This window comes from Gavialis gangeticus, unplaced genomic scaffold, assembly GCF_001723915.1.
Source record: "Gavialis gangeticus isolate Ggan-Ray unplaced genomic scaffold, GavGan_comp1, whole genome shotgun sequence".
Taxonomy (NCBI): Eukaryota; Metazoa; Chordata; order Crocodylia; family Gavialidae; genus Gavialis; species Gavialis gangeticus.
Genome location: NW_017729030.1, coordinates 47,803,838 through 47,820,170, shown reverse-complemented (window position 1 = coordinate 47,820,170; position 16,333 = coordinate 47,803,838). Strand labels below are relative to the sequence as shown.

Genomic DNA, 16,333 nt, shown 5'->3' with positions numbered 1-16,333 from the left:
GACTTTTATTTTATGTTTTATATTAAAGAGCGATTTATGATTAAATGTTAATGAAATAGAATTTTCACTGTGCTTTCATTATATTCTACTAGTTTGAACATTTTTCAAAGCAGCACACCAAAACCCACTGTTTTCTATGAATAAATAATAAAAAGCATGTCTGTACATTATCATTCATGCATTCTCTAGTTGCCCCATTGGTGATTTGTCTGCCAGCATAAAATGGGCACTTCATATTCAACAGTCCTTAACTAAAGCTAAAATTAATGATTCTAGCAGTTCTCCCGCACCCCTTTCTGCCCTCCCCCCAAAATCTATAGAGTAAGGTAAGTTGTGTACATTCTGTAATGGTTCATGGAATCCAGTCTAGTAAAAACATATGTGATATTCTACAAACATGAGATTTCAGATCCATTTCCTACATCTGTGTCCAAATTGTCCAGGAGCTTTTCCAACATTAAAAATGAATATTTGTAAATGAAATTTAAAAGGGTTGCTTGCTGTATTGTTTTACAGACTACCAGCAAAGGTGAAATAGAAAATATAACAGTGAAATTCTGACTATGAATCCTACCAGCAATCAGTCTACAATTGAAAGGAAAAGTCATACTGGTACTGGGGAAGGGAAAAGTAGAAGCATAAATGATGAAAAATGTAAATTAAATATAATTAAGTTAAAACAGATTTAAAATGGAAAAATAAACCAAAGTTTACAGAAATGTCCATTAAAAATGTCCAGTAGAAATGTCCATAGAAGTAGCCCTCCTTTTCATAGTTAAACTTCAGGTGAGTTGCAGAAACGAAGCCTTGTCATCTGGGAAATTAGTACAGAAATGCTTCTATGGAAAACTGAGATAATGGATTAACAAGATTCAGACCAGTTGTTCCCTTCTGATATTTCACTTTAACAAGAAATAAGACAGCATCTCCACAGAAATGTAGACAAAGAAACAAATATATAAAGGTATCAGGAAATATCCTGTTTGGTCTTGCTATATTGTAGTTGCTGTTTTTTAGTGTTATGAAAATAAAAGTTGTTAATTGACCAACATCTTAGTACATGATTTTTAATATCACTTAATCTGTGGAATCCACAGGGCCCAAGTTAAATGGAAAGTTAACTCACCTTGAATGAGTTCTTATGCCAGGAGCTAATTTATCAAAGTAAAACAGAAGAAAGGGCATGGTAATTTAGACTTTCTCATTCAGAGAGGCATGAGTTTTCTTAGGCTACAGCCTACACTGTCAGATGCTATGAAGAAATAGGCAGTAGCCTACGAAAGCTCATGTCTCTCTGAATGACTTAGTCTCTAAGGGCATTTATACACATACTTTTTGGTCCTGTGACACACCGCTTCAGCACTGACACACAAGCTGACACACATTGCGCTGTCTCGCATGCAGTTGTATAAGTTGCAAAATGCGCGTCAGCACACACAAAATGGCTGCAGTGTGTCTTTGAACTAAAGCACCATCTATGTGTTTTAGTTCAAAAGCATGCCACCACCATTTTCTCAGCACTGATGCACATTTTGCCATTTGTACAAAGGTATGCGTCACAGTGCTGGGCGCTTGCACGTGGAAAAATGCTCTAAGGGCATGTCTACATGTTCATTAATGCGCTTTAGGTAACACGCATTAAATTTAGTATCTGCAGGCATTTGTACACAAATTGTGCCGCAGCACAGGGTGCTTTTAAAAGCACCCAGCACAGCAATGCACACATTTGTATAAACAGCAAAATGCACATCAGCACTGAGAAAATGGCACCAGCACGTTTTAGAACAAAAACACAGTGAAGATATTTTAGTTCAAAAGTGCACCACTGCCACTTTCTCAGTGCTGACACGCATTTCACTGTTTATACAAATGCATGCAATGCAGTGGCAGGCGCCTCAGCTTGTAGGTGGAGCAAACTCAAGTCTGCATATAAATCAAGTTTGTACATAAATGTCCTAAGGTGCCACCCTACCCTGTCTTCTGCCTAACTTCAGACTAGCTCAGCTAACCACCTCTCTCTGCTTATAAAAGTAGGTCAACTGATATAATTTATATGGATAGTGATCAAGAGTATCCAATCAGTTCAAAAAGAAAAAGGAAGAGCCTGGTAAATATTTGCTTCTCAGATTGTAAGAAAGAAACAGTTCGTGTTTCTCTGTACCAATTTTTATGAAAAGAAATATTACATCAGAATATGAACTGAGTGCTTAATGGGAAGAAACCCTAGGAACAGCCAAGTTCGCAAGAAGATTTAAGTTAAAATATGTTACATTACTGTGTATTTTTTATCAACAAATCTGAATGATGTGAGTTAGAACTCTTCTCTAGTTTATTGGACTCCTTGTATAGAGAGGGAGGGACTATCCATTCAGGTGCTGCTTTGGTTGATAATTCCTCCTTTGAAAGGAGCAGTGAGGTTCAGGTGGCACATGAAAGTAGTGTCTGAAATTGCTGGCATTAGCACAGGCTATGTACTGGTAGCTTTTTTTTTTTTTGCTTTTTTTTGTTCATGGACTTTTCTTTTTCAGCATTTTACTTTAGGCTCCAATTAGCATTCCGGATTCTCCTTCTAGGAGCAATCCATATTACTCCTGGCACTTCAACCTAATATTTGATTTCCTGTCTGAAGAGTAGAGTCAGTAGGAATCGCCAAGGTTCACACCTGCCTAGCTTTTCTCCTCTTCCTCTTCTTTGCAGTTTATTTCAGTGAAAATCTTTAAAGGTGGTTTTTGGGTTTGTTGTTGTTTGTGTTTTTTAGTCCTGCTGGAAAGTATTTAGACTTTCAAAATTAAGCTAATTAATTCAAAGCGTCTTAAAATATAAATGTTTTAAAGAACATTAATAAATTCCAAATGTATGAGTTTTTGGTTTAATAGAAGAAATTGAAGTGAGTTTCTCTACTGAACATCTAGCACAATCTTCAATAGCTCAGCCTCTCCTCTTAAAATTAATACTATTTTAGATTTCTTCCAATCCAACAGTTTTAAGCCCAATCCCTTAAAGTTACTTCACCTTTTACATTAATATAAAACAAAAGTAGAGTATTGAGTCTACAATGAGGAAGACGTTCTCCAAATGTATTTACTGGGCGCGTCTACACATGCTGATTTAAGGCTTTTTAGCCTGATTTAAGGCGTATTAAGGGTGTGTGTCTACACGTGTATACTCCTTACAAATGGTGATTTTAGGGTATTTTCACCTAAACTTGATACCTACAAAAGCAGATACAAAAGCAAATTTAGGCGTGAATAGCTAAAGCATGTTAAGGCAAGTATAGACACATTAAGGTGCATGGACACTGTGTATGGACTGGCATGGGACTAACTTTAGTCTGACCTCAGTCCACGCACACAGTGTTAATGTACTTTAACATGTGCACGTGCAGATGCAAGCCTAAATCGTCTTAATGTGCATTAAGCTAATGCACATTAAATCTAAGCATGCCTAAGCGCATGTGTAGACATGCCTACTGTGTACATTTCTTTAAACTACTGCTGCTGTTAAAACAAAATTTAGTTCTTGTGGTCTTGCCTACGTGATTTCATAAAGAAAAATATATTGAGAAGCCAGACTGTCTTTAAATTTTGTGGACTCAAAATAATCCCTGAATTATCAAAAAAGATAATTGTGGAAAGTTAAACGAGAAACTTTAGAAAGCTCATTAGATATAGCAGAAGATTTACTGGGAAAGTATCATTCTGATATTGTAAGGCATTTTTTCCTTTTCTTCCATATTTTGAATCTATAACATATTTCCATATGTAATATAAATACCAAAACAATTCCATAGGTAACCTAAAATAAATTGTCTCAGTTTGGCACAGAACCTCTACTCTAGTTTCAGTGATAAATGTATTTTTACTAACCTATTCAAATGTATTTATATTGCATTTTCTTTTTCCTTGAATCTACTAATCACAGTTCCTTCCCAGGTCAGAGTATTCTAATTCAGATTCCATGTATACGGTCTTAAATAGCTTTTCTTTTCCCCAAAAGTACACCCTAAACTTAGGGGGATTTATTTTGAAATAGATCATGTTAGAGGCCAGAGACCTTGCCTCTTGCCTTTAGCAGGTCACAGAATAAAAACATTAGCATACTTTGGGCTTGATCTCTCTTCACATTATCCACACTGTACATTTTCATTAAAATTTTATAACTCCATAATAATGGTTCATCCCTGTACAGTGGCTTTTAAGGGGATGGCTGAAAGAAATTTTGTATATTTTACCACAGAAATCCTCTTCAGCTTCTTCAAAAGTTTTGTCATATTTTTAGGGTATGATCACATCTGGCAGGCATCACATTTGGAAGTTGGGAGATATCACTTGGGTTATTAGGATTTCATTATATGGTTTCCCATAAGACTATTATTTTACTCAGCAGAAATTTTAGAAACATTCTAAAAGGGTGATCATTATGCCACTTCTGAAGGGGCCTGGAGTGTGGTGCAAGCACTAAAGTTGACAGCCCAGAGGTTGCAAATTCAAGACCATAGCAGAAGCACTCATGAAGCGGTCAGATTCCAGCAAATGTGGAAATTCTGCTAAATACCTTGTCACAACAGGGACATGAGACAGGAACTGAAGGGAAGGGTGTCTGAATACCATGTTCAGAATACTAAGTGGATGGTAGGCACACAGGGAGAAAATGAGGAAGTTGAGCACGTGATTTGGGATGCAGCTGGCAAGGGACATAGAAGGCAATAAAAAAGGATTCTTCAAGTATGTCAAAAGTAAGAAGGAAGACCAGAGAAACTGTAGGTCCCTTACAGAATGCAGAGGGCTTTATGGTTATGTATGATGCAGAGAAGGCTGAAGTATTTAATGCCTTTTTTATTTCCGTCTTCACAAATAGGGGCAGCTACTGGATGACAAGTGCAGTTAATGGCAAGGATAGGGAAGGAGACATATAGCCTAAAGTAGCAGAAGAACAGGTTAGGGGTTACTTAGAGAAGCTAGATGATTTCAAATAGTTAGGGCTGTATGAGATGCACCCTCGGGTACTGAAGGAATTGACTGAGGCAATTGCAGAGACATTGGCTATCCTCTTTTAGAATTTGTGGAGGTTGAGTGTGTTCCCAGATGACTGTTAAAGGACAAACATAGTGCCTATCTTTAAGAAAGGGAGGGGAATTACAGACCAGTGAGCCTGACCTTAATATCTGGAAAGATTGTGGAGCTGGTCCTCAAGGAATCTACTGTGAAGCACCTAAAGGAGAACAAGGTGATCAGGAGCAGCCACCATGGTTTCACCAAGAGCAAGGCATGCCTAAGCAATCTGATTTCCTTCTAGAATAGGAAATCAGATTGAAAGGCTTATGGATGTTGGGAGAACAGTGGCTTTGATATAACTTGACTTTAGCAAGGCTTTTGACAAGGTCTCTCATGACACTTATTAACAACCAAAGGACATACAGACTAGACAAAAGTACTGTAACATCATAAATAACTGGTTGAATCATTGTATTCAGCAAGTAGTCATTAATCACTCAATGTCTAGTTGGGAGGAGGTATAAAGTAGGGTTCCCCAAGGGTCTGTCATGGGTCTGATATTGTTTAATATCTTCATTTAATGATTTGGACAAAAGTACTGAGTGCATGCTTAGTAAATCTGAGAACAGAATCAAGTTAGATAGAGTTGTAAATTCTCCAGAGGTAGGACTAGGATTGTGCACTAGGGATGGAATAATTGATTATACAGATGCAGACTGGGGAGTGACTGGCTAGGCTGCAGTAATGCAGAGGAGTACCTGGGGATTATAGCAGACCATAAGCTGAGTATGAGCCTAGTGTGCTTTTGTTGCAAAAAAAGCCAACAGCACAATGGGTTGTATCAACAGGAGTGTCTCTTGAAAATCAAGAGTTTCTTTTCTTCAATACAGCACTCATGAGACATCACCTGGAGTACTATGTTTAGTTTTGGGCCACGTGCTTCAAGAAGGATGTGGACAGATTGGAAAGAGTCCAGCTCAGAGTAACGCAAATAATTTAGAGGCGTGGCAAGTAAGACTTATGTGGAAAGGCTGAAAGAACTAGGGTTATTTAGTTTAGAGAAAAGAAAACTGCGGGGGTATTAGATAATAGTCTTCAAATATCTGAAGGGCAGTTTACAGAGGATGGAGAGAGGTGTTTCTCCTTGACTGCAGGAGACAAGACTAGAAGCAATGGGCTCAAAATGCAGCCAAAGCAATTTACGGTGGAGATTAGGAGGAACTTTCTGACTATGATAGTGGTCAAGCATTGGAACAGGCTACCTAGAGAAACTGTGGAATCTCCATCCTTGTAAGTTTTCACGAGCAGGTTGGACAGACACCTTGGCTGGGACAATTTAGTCAGGAATTATCCTGCCTTGAGCAGGGGGCTGGACTAGATGACCTTGTGAGGTCCCTTCCAGCCCTACTTTTCTATTATCTTGTTTTGCATGTAGTTGATCAAATTTACTTCATGAAGTTAACAGGCTAGGCAGATCCTTATAGGATTTACTGAGAGATTTTAAATAATCTAGGAAGGTGGTGATAGGGACTGACAGATCTACAAACAATTTCCCAGCCCTGGCAGCTAACTTGTGAAAAGGTCTTGTAGTGATTTTGATCTTGCATACTTACAAATTTTTCCATATTACTCAATTAATGGTGCTGATGTTTATTAATAGTAATACTCTGTGGAGGCGTCATGGCACTTTTAGCACCCTCTCATTGCAATGGCCATGATGAACTATTATTTATAAAAGAGCCTGGTAACAGAATGCAAGGAGATCTCCTGAGAAATTAGACAAAATAATGGGATTGCTGAAAGCTTAACACAAGTCATGGCTATAGGATAAAGGCTTTAAAAAAGTTTTTCAAACCATTTAAAAATAAAGAGGAAAAATGCAGTTCCCCACACAGTGCTCAGATATGTGGTGCTCAATTTTGTATAATTTGGCATAATTTTAAAGTTAAAACTACTCTTACATTTAAATTTGTCTCTAAGACAAAATCTTGCAAAACAACTTCAGATTCAATTTCCTGAAAGTAGAAAAGTTGCACTAAGCACTATAGGTTTGTTCATTTTTATGTGTTAATTCTGGCATTCTGAAAGCGTGCAAATGGCATTTGTCTTTGGATTTACAAAAACTCTAGATATTCAGAGTTTGAATTATTTAAACTCCCACAACACATGCACTTTTGCTTTTCAAGCATGAGTTATAATTTAATTAAAAACTTCTGGTGCATCTCTGGCTATTTAAATATTAAAATGTTCCATGGATCACTTTCGATTATCTACCGTCATGAAATTCCTGAAGATGTCAGATTTTTAAGATTCCCAAAGTTGCACTTGGAATTGTCTGTTGATGCAAAGGGGACTGTGATAATTACATACATCCATTAGTATCAGCAGAGGAGATAAACTTTGGGGAGGCTTAATGGGCATGTCTCAGTGACAGCTAGCAAAGAACATTTGGCATGATTAAGGATGGATATGAATGTACTTGAAAATATACTCTCATTATGGACACCCAGTGGAAGTTGCACTACAAATGTTAAATTCCCCAGAAGAAGAGTTGTGTGGCAGCGAAGCTTTGAAATCCACTGTGGCCGTCATCCAAATTATTCTCTTCTCTTTATGTCTTTCTGCTGTCAGATTCATTTTGTGATGCCCAACTTGGCTCCCTGCATCTTTGAAAAAAGGCAACCTGTTGATTTATGTGTTTCAGATTGTCCGAAGATACATCAAGGATTGGCTTGAAAGGAAGAAACCTCCATTTGGTGCTATCAGCAGTTGTGTGCTCCTGATGATCATCTACACAACATTCTGTGATACTTTCGCCAATCCAAATATTGACCTTGATAAATTTAGTTTGATTATAGTCGTGTTCATAAGTAAGTTTAGTCTTAAAATATTCCTTTGATCAGTTAGTCTCTTATATACAATGAATAGCATCTACTAGAAGGAGAAGGAAAGTTTAACTAGCATGGAGCTGAATTCTGTATTTTTAATGCATCTTGTAAGCAAGATAGATTAGAAAAACTACTAGAGGTTGCATGCTTTTTAGGATGTTGAGAAAGCAACAGCATTAATAATAGGATAAATATTGTCATGTACACTTAAGATTGCTCTGTAGTATTTCCTTTCTGAAAGGGCATAAATATTATGTTTTCAAATATTTTTGCCCATTCTTTTGAGGTTTTATCTATTATTAAAGGACAGGATATGTTTTGAGTTAGTATTGCACACAAAAAGAATAGATTCCATTTTGAGGTATCAGTCACAGAAAATTGTTCTAATAGCTCTTGAACCACTGGTCCTGTCAGTCTTATACAAGTAGAAATTATTGGGATTTTCTTGGTGGGGGATACATTTCCATGGTTAAAGTGATTTGTTGCAAAGTATGTTTCAGGTGTACCTTATTCATTCACATATTATGGAATTAGACCCCTGATATCCTTGCTGTCAGTTAGAAATACATTAGTTGATCATGAACTCCCAACAAAGGGCAGCAGTGTCCAATAACTGCCCACTCTTCCAGTCAATTACTCTTACTCGGCTCCCCCCTTTTGTAGGCACAGACATTCCAGGTAGTGCAGAAGATCTGTAACTCAAATCCCCCAATAGTAGCAACTCAAATCATACCCTGCACAACAACCTACCACCATTGAATTTTGGAAAATCATTTACACTCTTTTTATCATATGTGTATCTTAAACACAATGAGTGAAATCTAGGCCGTGCGGAATCAATAGAAGCTTTGTCACCGACTCTCACCTGGAATTTGAGTTAATCTCAGATCCTTTTTTGCAGTATGTTAAGTCCTCAGGTTGTTTCTTAACATGCAAAAAAAAGAAACAGTTTTTTGGGCTTTTTTCTAAATGAACAGAAAAAAAGCAACCGTACCTTTTAAAATAATTAGAGAACTTGCTTTTAGTTTAAAATTATGCCATTCACAAAATATCTGTTGCTTAATTGAAAAATAACTTCATAATGTTGACTGAGAAAAAACCTGCTGTTTCTTATAGCAGTGGTTTACTAAAGGAGAGGATGGCTTCTTGTCTAAAATTTGAGTCTGAAACACAGGTTTAAATCCTAGCAGATTGGACTTAGTCTTTTGGCAAAGATGCTGCTAAATAGAGTACCAGACTGCTGAATGGATTTTAGATAGATTCCTGTATAATATCTGTAGATTTCTGTAATGGTAATATTTTTTGTAAGAGTGACTTAGAAATCATGGCCACTGACAGACGTGGAAAAAACAAACAAACAGCACTTTTCCTGAAGAGGCATCACATCAGTTTCACCCGTCTCGCCCAACGTCTGTATAGATTGTGCGCTTCAGCAGGACTTTTTGGCACTTCTGTCTAATAGCTGATTGTATCAGCTATTAGATAAAAGCACCAAAAAGCCCCGGTGAAGCATGATCTATACAGATGTTGGGCGAACCATGTCAAACTGACATGATGCCTCTTCTGGACATGCACTGCCCTTGGTGCGTAGGCTCACAGAGCTGAATATAAAACACAGTTTTGTTTTGTTTTGTTTTGTTTTTTTTACCATCTGTAAGCAGCCTGTGTGATTATGGTTGTTTTCCAGCAGCAAAGGATCTGAGGAATACTTTCAGATGAAAAAGCACTATATACACATGTAAAATATTACTTGCAATATTGCAATTCTTTATTGCTGCTGGTGCAATTGATAGCAAACTAAAAATCAACATTTTAAGCTGAGAGCAAATAAACAGAGCCTGCATCTTACAGACTTTTTAAAAAGTGATGGGAAAGAAATGTTTTAGAAATAATTTAGATGAAAAATAGACGTACTCTGAGGGACACTGTCCACCTGCTGCACTTGTTTTCTATTCATAGATTTGTGTAAGGATGTGGGGAGGTACCTCATAAGCTCTCACAGAGGTTTAATGGGGCAGCTTCATGCTCTGAGCAATCACAATACACTGGGTAGCACCAGCTACCCATGCTACCAGTACTGGTGGTACAGCTAGCAACCAGATATAGCGATGCCTATTTTTGCACCTTCCCCACAAAGTCAACCCTCCCCCCCTTAGTTATGCTCTGAACACTCAATTGAAATGTAAAGAAAGTAAAGGGAAAACTGAGAGAACCTCATGTTGCTGTGGTGTCAACTCGTGTGAAAAATAAGCAAAGCTGTTATTTCAGATTGGTGGGTGTATCTTTCTCTAGTTCTTATAGTCCAGCTCCTTCCATTGTTTCTCATGCCCTCTGCAAAGCTAATCTACACATTTACCATATTCAGGATTAAAAGCAACGATCAGCACAACATTGTGTTTCCTTAAATTGTTAAAATCATACAGATTCAATTCTTTTTGGGGAGGATTTTTTTTGTTTCTTTTTAATTATATCATTTTCAGTCCTTATACAATTCCAGTGTGCACCAAAATTCCTTAGCAAAAAATTTTACATAAACTTTAAAACATAAAGCTAATACTTTCTACAGGTAAAGAATTGCTTCATTCTAGAATGTAGCAAATATTGAGAAATAAGGCAAGTTGATGAGATGAGCAAGTCATATTTTCTAATATTAGAATCTGTACAACTCTAGTGGAGATATTGGCTGTGTGAGATGTTATATAAGAGCTAAATTTGGCCTGAGGAGTTTTGGAGGAAGTTGCATTTCTTATTCTCCAGATCACTGTTTTATTGTCATTTTCATGTTATAATAGCTGCAGTAAACCATACATAATGTGAAAGTGGCAGGAACTTGTTATGAAACAGGGATTTTTTTTTAGTGCATCTTAAATTAATACATTTAGCCCAAAGAAAAAATATCATGTGAGGCAAAAAATTTTAGTTTCACCATCTCAGAAAATTCTTACTATAACTGGAGAATATCACTGATAGTTACCATCCCGATTGTGCTGCCTGCTTATTAACTGGAGGTAGAGCCATATTATTGCTTTGGCTTACATTGTACTGTAGGGCACCCTAGTTTCATAGTCAATCCATACTCAGGTTCTGCCAGCAAATGTTTATCAAATACCTTCTGGTATTTGATAAATGTAAAACTAAATACAAAAATAAAATGGTAAATATAAAATCCTGCATAGACCCTAGTCTTGTCTTTCTAATATCCCACAAGGAGGTATGTCTGTGGCTACACAGATTCTTGAGATATCACACAGCCAAGAGAGTTCCTGCACACAAGGGCTGTGACATTTGAGATGGTGCTCACTTGCCTCGTGATTCCCTAGAGGCCCCTTTTCCCATGTGGGGAGTGTATTGCATTGGTCTCAGAATCCACACCAAAGGAAGGTGTAATGAGAGCATAGTCTGTCTCAGGAACACATCCACATTTAAAAAAACTCAGCCTTGTTGAACAGTTACTGAGGGTCCACCCTATGAATGCTGCTTGGTTCAGAAATTGGCCTTGATCCAAACTGAATGAAAATAGATAATATTTTCATCTCCTATTAATGTCAATAGAAAATACAGGCATTCTTCAGAAGGGTTATCTACCTCAGTATGCATGCATGTTTATATGTCTGAAGTATTCATGCTTACGCACTGTTTTTGCAGTCCATTAAGTATGGGCTAAATTAAAATACATTGCTCCTGCAGTATGTCAAACAGGTGGTACTGTCATCATTCCTATCAAGCAGAATTGTGGAAATGGATGCATAGTATTCACCAGTGAACTTGTCTGTCAATTTGACATCATGTTGAGGAGTACTTTATTGGGAGGCATTACTTGTGAAAATGCTGCTATAAACACGGTAATGGATTTTGCTAAAGAAATGCTTCCTCAGACATGGTGATGCCTGTTGCTTCTTCAGAAATAATTGTCCTATTTATCAGCCTTTAAATGTCCACAGGTTAGGCAGTAATCAGATTTCTCTGGATCCATTTGGTCCATGAGGGTGCATCTACATGTGCAGTTACCCCACACAATAAACTCTGGCGCAGTTTGTGCTGGAGTGAGCTGCTTCTGGGCACAGTATTTATATATGCCCAGGATCAGCAATTCAAGCTGGGGCGGAGCAGCCCCAGGCCAGCAGAGGAGCTGGCAGGGGCACAAGGGTACTACAATATGGGGCTTGCCAGCAGGCAGCCAGCACTGTAACCCCCTTGTGCCCCAGCCAGCCCTGGTCACCGTCTACACGTGCATTGCAGTGGTGTAAATTATGCCACTGTAAGATAGTACTTGTCCCAAACAGTACTATTCTATGGCACATGTAGATGGTGACACTTTACTATGAAGGTAGTCAATCAACTCTGCAGTACAGCTCCTGTCTAGATGCAATGAGAGTGGTATAAGTTGATCCTTTATGCCACTATGAGGCATTTACATAGAACATAATATAGAGGTTTATGTGATTTTTATTTCTAACGTAAACTTAAATTTTAAATATTTATTTTTCAGTATTCTTTGTACAACTGAGCTTCATGTTTGTAACTTTCCTCTCTTCTACCAGGTATGTGATTGGAATTAAACAGAATGTTTAGATATTTTCAGTATTTGTACAGAACAGTATAATCATAATATATTTGTGTGTGTGTGTAATTATATATTTATAATATATAAATTCAGATAGATATCTCTTAGGGTTGTGTGAAGCTTCAGTCGCTGATTTGATTCGGTGGAGATTCTGCCCGATTTGGTGGCCAAACCTCCAAATCTGAATTGAATCAGAGGACTCTTTAATCTCTCCAAATTGAATCGAACCCTCCAAGTCGATTTGGAGAGATTCGGTGATTCAGACGCAGACCCAGTTTTAAATGTTTTTTCTACATACCTCTAGGTAGCAGGCTGCTCGTGAATGCTGCAGTGCTGGGGCACATGAAACGTCCCACAGAAGTGCGGGGGGGTTCCCCAGCGTGCTCAGCAGCAGACCCAGAAGTAGACCAGAAGCACTTCCAGTCCTCTTCCGGATCCCCTGGAGAGCATGCGGGGGGCCCCCCTGCGCTCCCTCAGCTTGACATCTGTTGCCTCCTGGGTCTGGGGGGGGCACTTGAGGTCCCCCTGCAGCTGATTGCTGAGCCAGGGGGCACAGGGGGGCTCCCCACGCTCTCCCCAGCAGACCCAGAAGTGGACTGGAAGTACCTTCGGGTTCGCTGCCAAGCATGTGGGGGCTGCCCCCCTGCACTCCTGTGGAATGCTCAATCCACCCCAGCATGGCAGTGTTCACGAGCCATGCCTGATACCTCGAGGTATGTAGAAAAAGCATTTAAAGCTGTGTCTGTGCCCGAATCTCTGATTCTCGAAATCAGCATTGAATCTTCGGATTTGGATGAATCAAATAGGGCCGAATCCAGATACGAATCAGATAGGACCCACTTCACACATCCCTAATATCTCTTCAGTATTTCTCAATACTTTCACTTGGCTGACTCTTGTCTCTGTATTTGTAAACTAAGCAAATTTGCTATGAAAAATCTTGGAAGGCATTGATCTTGACTACCTTGTGTTGAACTCAGGTTTGCTGCACCTGAGGTCTGGGAAGCAAAATGGTATCACTTTTTCCATTTTCCCTGGTACCAGCTAAGCGCCATATTCATTACCAGTGAATGTTAGAGCAGGGGTGTGGATACTCTGACCTACTCTGACTGGAACATCCAGGGACCAGGGAGTGCCAGAGTGCCCCATACCTCAACCATACCCCTTCCCTGAAGCCCCCTTCATCCACAGCTGAGCGTATGGTTGAGAAGAGGGAGTGCAGGCAGCAGGGACCTTCTAGCACCGTCGGAATTAACACTTCCACTGCTTCCCTTGCTGCCAAATTTCCAGATGCATGGGGAGTCCAGCCGGCTGGTGGACCAACCCCTCCCACAGGATCCAGCCCATGGACTGGCCCCACGCCATTCATCCTGCCCAAGGTGCCAAAAAGGTTGAGCACCACAAGTCTTATAAATACATATTCTGAATCTCAGAAAAATCTCTGCCCCATTTGGATTGAAGGTGTGACCATGCCTGAGCAATAATACACCTCTGTTAGGCAGTAGTCAGATTTCTCTGCGTACATTTGGTACACAGATTTCATCATTTTTTCACCCTTCTTGGCTTTAATTTTATACCATCAGTCCTGACCCCAGATTCACTCTTAATAGAGATGTAGATAGCCATATCTCCTTATATGCAGCTATTGAAATTTAGTTTCATATACTGTTTGGATAATAAAATTGATAGCATTATCCACTAAAAATAAAAACTGCCTGTTGGGCATTTTTTCAAAAATGACCTGGTTACTAATGCAATACAGAATATTTGAAAAAGTAACCTGGCCTGAAATAAAGTTGTGTCCTACATACAGCTTGTTTATAATGCTGTATGTTTCTTGTGGGAATGTATTCATTAGAGAGTTTGGCACAACTGAGAAACAATTCTGTAAAAAAAAAAAAAAATCAAACACTACTGTTCATTTGTGGGTAGAATTATTTCTGTCACTAGTACTGATCAAAGTGATATGAACATGCATATGGGTACTTAAAGTACTACATTTGATCAATGGTGTTTTAAGAAGGCTTTTACTAACAAGGATTATTAAAACTCTTTCTTTCTAGGAAGAACTCTGGTTTCACGCCAGCAGACACCGTGGCTATCATTTTCTGTTCTACACACAAATCCCTCACCTTGGGTAAGTCAGTGTGAGAGATCAAGTTTAGCTTTTTTGATGAAACCTTAATAGTATTTGTAGTTCAGTTTGTTATTTTTTTAAATCAAAGTAGCTCTTCGATTCAGTGCAACAGCAAGTACCCTTAATAACATACTACTAATATTACTATATAAATTATAACATTTTTGCACAGGGAAAATAAATGTTTATTAAAAGGAAGACAACATAGTCTTCTGAGCTGGAATATCAGTAGTAGTACTGTTAAACCATTAATGTGTTCCTCCTTTAAAGAAGGCTATTTTATTTCCTGTTTTTGATGCTCCATCACTAATCCAGTATTGATAAAGTTTGAGGTTCATTACTGATAATGTTCTCAGTTATTTTTATGTCGTCACACAATAAAGGTATTATTGCTCAAAACTGGTTAGCCCAAGGCAAATATAAAGTAAAGTTTGGAAACAAACCACCAAAGACAGTACTGAGTTTTACCAAATTCAGTATATTTATCTTGAGAAGTGCATTTTTCTTTATCTTTGTACTACATGTTTAATTTATTATGATTCGTCAGTCTAAAACATGATTGAAGTATTTTTCATTCAAAATTCCTTATTGATAACAGACATGTTATGGTAGAAATTAAAAAAAATACAATTAAAATATAGCTACACTATATTTGGGAGGGCTCACATGGCTGGTGCCTGGAGCCAAGCTGCAGCCACCCCTGCCTACCTTCCCCCATATCCCATGCCTTCACAGCTAGACAGAAAGCAGCAGACAGAGCAGCCTTCAGTCCTGGTTTCTGATTGACCAACGCTTTCTCTCATGGAGCCAGTGTAGCACACGGCCCTGGAACTGGAGTGCCAGGTCTGATCCTGGGTGCCAGGTCCAGCTGCAAACTGACCCCACGCACCAACCTGAACCAGTAAGTGGGGTTATATCATTCAGCCAGGTGGAGCTCCCCATACATCTGGAAATTTGGCAGTGGGGGATCAGTGGCAACATTTAATTGCTGTGGCTTCTAGAGCTACAGTAATTAATGCTGCCACCACACCCCCGCCACCAGATTTCCTTGCCTGTGCAGAGCCATGCTTCTCGCATTTGCCCCAGTTGCCACCGACTGGTTTTGAAGGAAAAGTTATATACATGAAAATGTGGTATTTGATTTGTTTTTTGACTCTGCTGTAGTACTTTGAATTATTTTTTACCAAATTAGTTTCTGCTGGTTTGAGTATAAAGTCAGACCATACATAGTAATAACATAGCCCTGCACTTCTGCACTAGCGCATCACAACACGTGATTATAGTATGGAACTTGTGGACCTACAGCACAACTATGACATAACAAAATAAATGCTACATGCATTCAAGCACATATATATGTGCAATGGTTGAAGATTCTTTTTCATTATTGTGTGATTTTTGTATGGGAACTGTATACACTTGTGTAACCTCTGATACAGAAGAAATCTTTATTTAAATTTGAAATATCTCTTGGGATTGCTTTCACTGAAAATGAGCATGCTATGTTCCTCTCTTGTCAGCTATTCTTGTGTCAGCTACTTACAAATAGATGTATCTGGATCTGCCTCTCATAGTTGAAAATCATCTACGGCCTCTCATAGTCTTCCTTCCGATAACATTTGTTTTCTAGTGGTGGATACACAAATTAATAGGAGTTAATAGTGGTGGTAGGTTGCACAGTGTTGGAGTCCCACCTCTTCTACTAAGATTTTGTCACAGTACTATTTTTACCTTTTTTTTTTTTTTTTTA

At 38.5% G+C, this 16,333-nt stretch overlaps 1 protein-coding gene across 2 annotated transcripts in view; it reads left to right on the top strand.

Moving 5' to 3' along the window:
* SLC10A7 (solute carrier family 10 member 7) overlaps positions 1-16,333 on the top strand; it is a 245,318-nt gene that overhangs the window by 204,449 nt on the left and 24,536 nt on the right. For both annotated transcript variants that reach the window (XM_019522165.1, XM_019522164.1), the window contains 3 exons: positions 7,699-7,864; positions 12,372-12,423; positions 14,510-14,583. In XM_019522165.1, the coding sequence (XP_019377710.1) occupies positions 7,699-7,864; positions 12,372-12,423; positions 14,510-14,583 (292 nt within the window). The remainder of the gene's footprint in view (positions 1-7,698; positions 7,865-12,371; positions 12,424-14,509; positions 14,584-16,333) is intronic.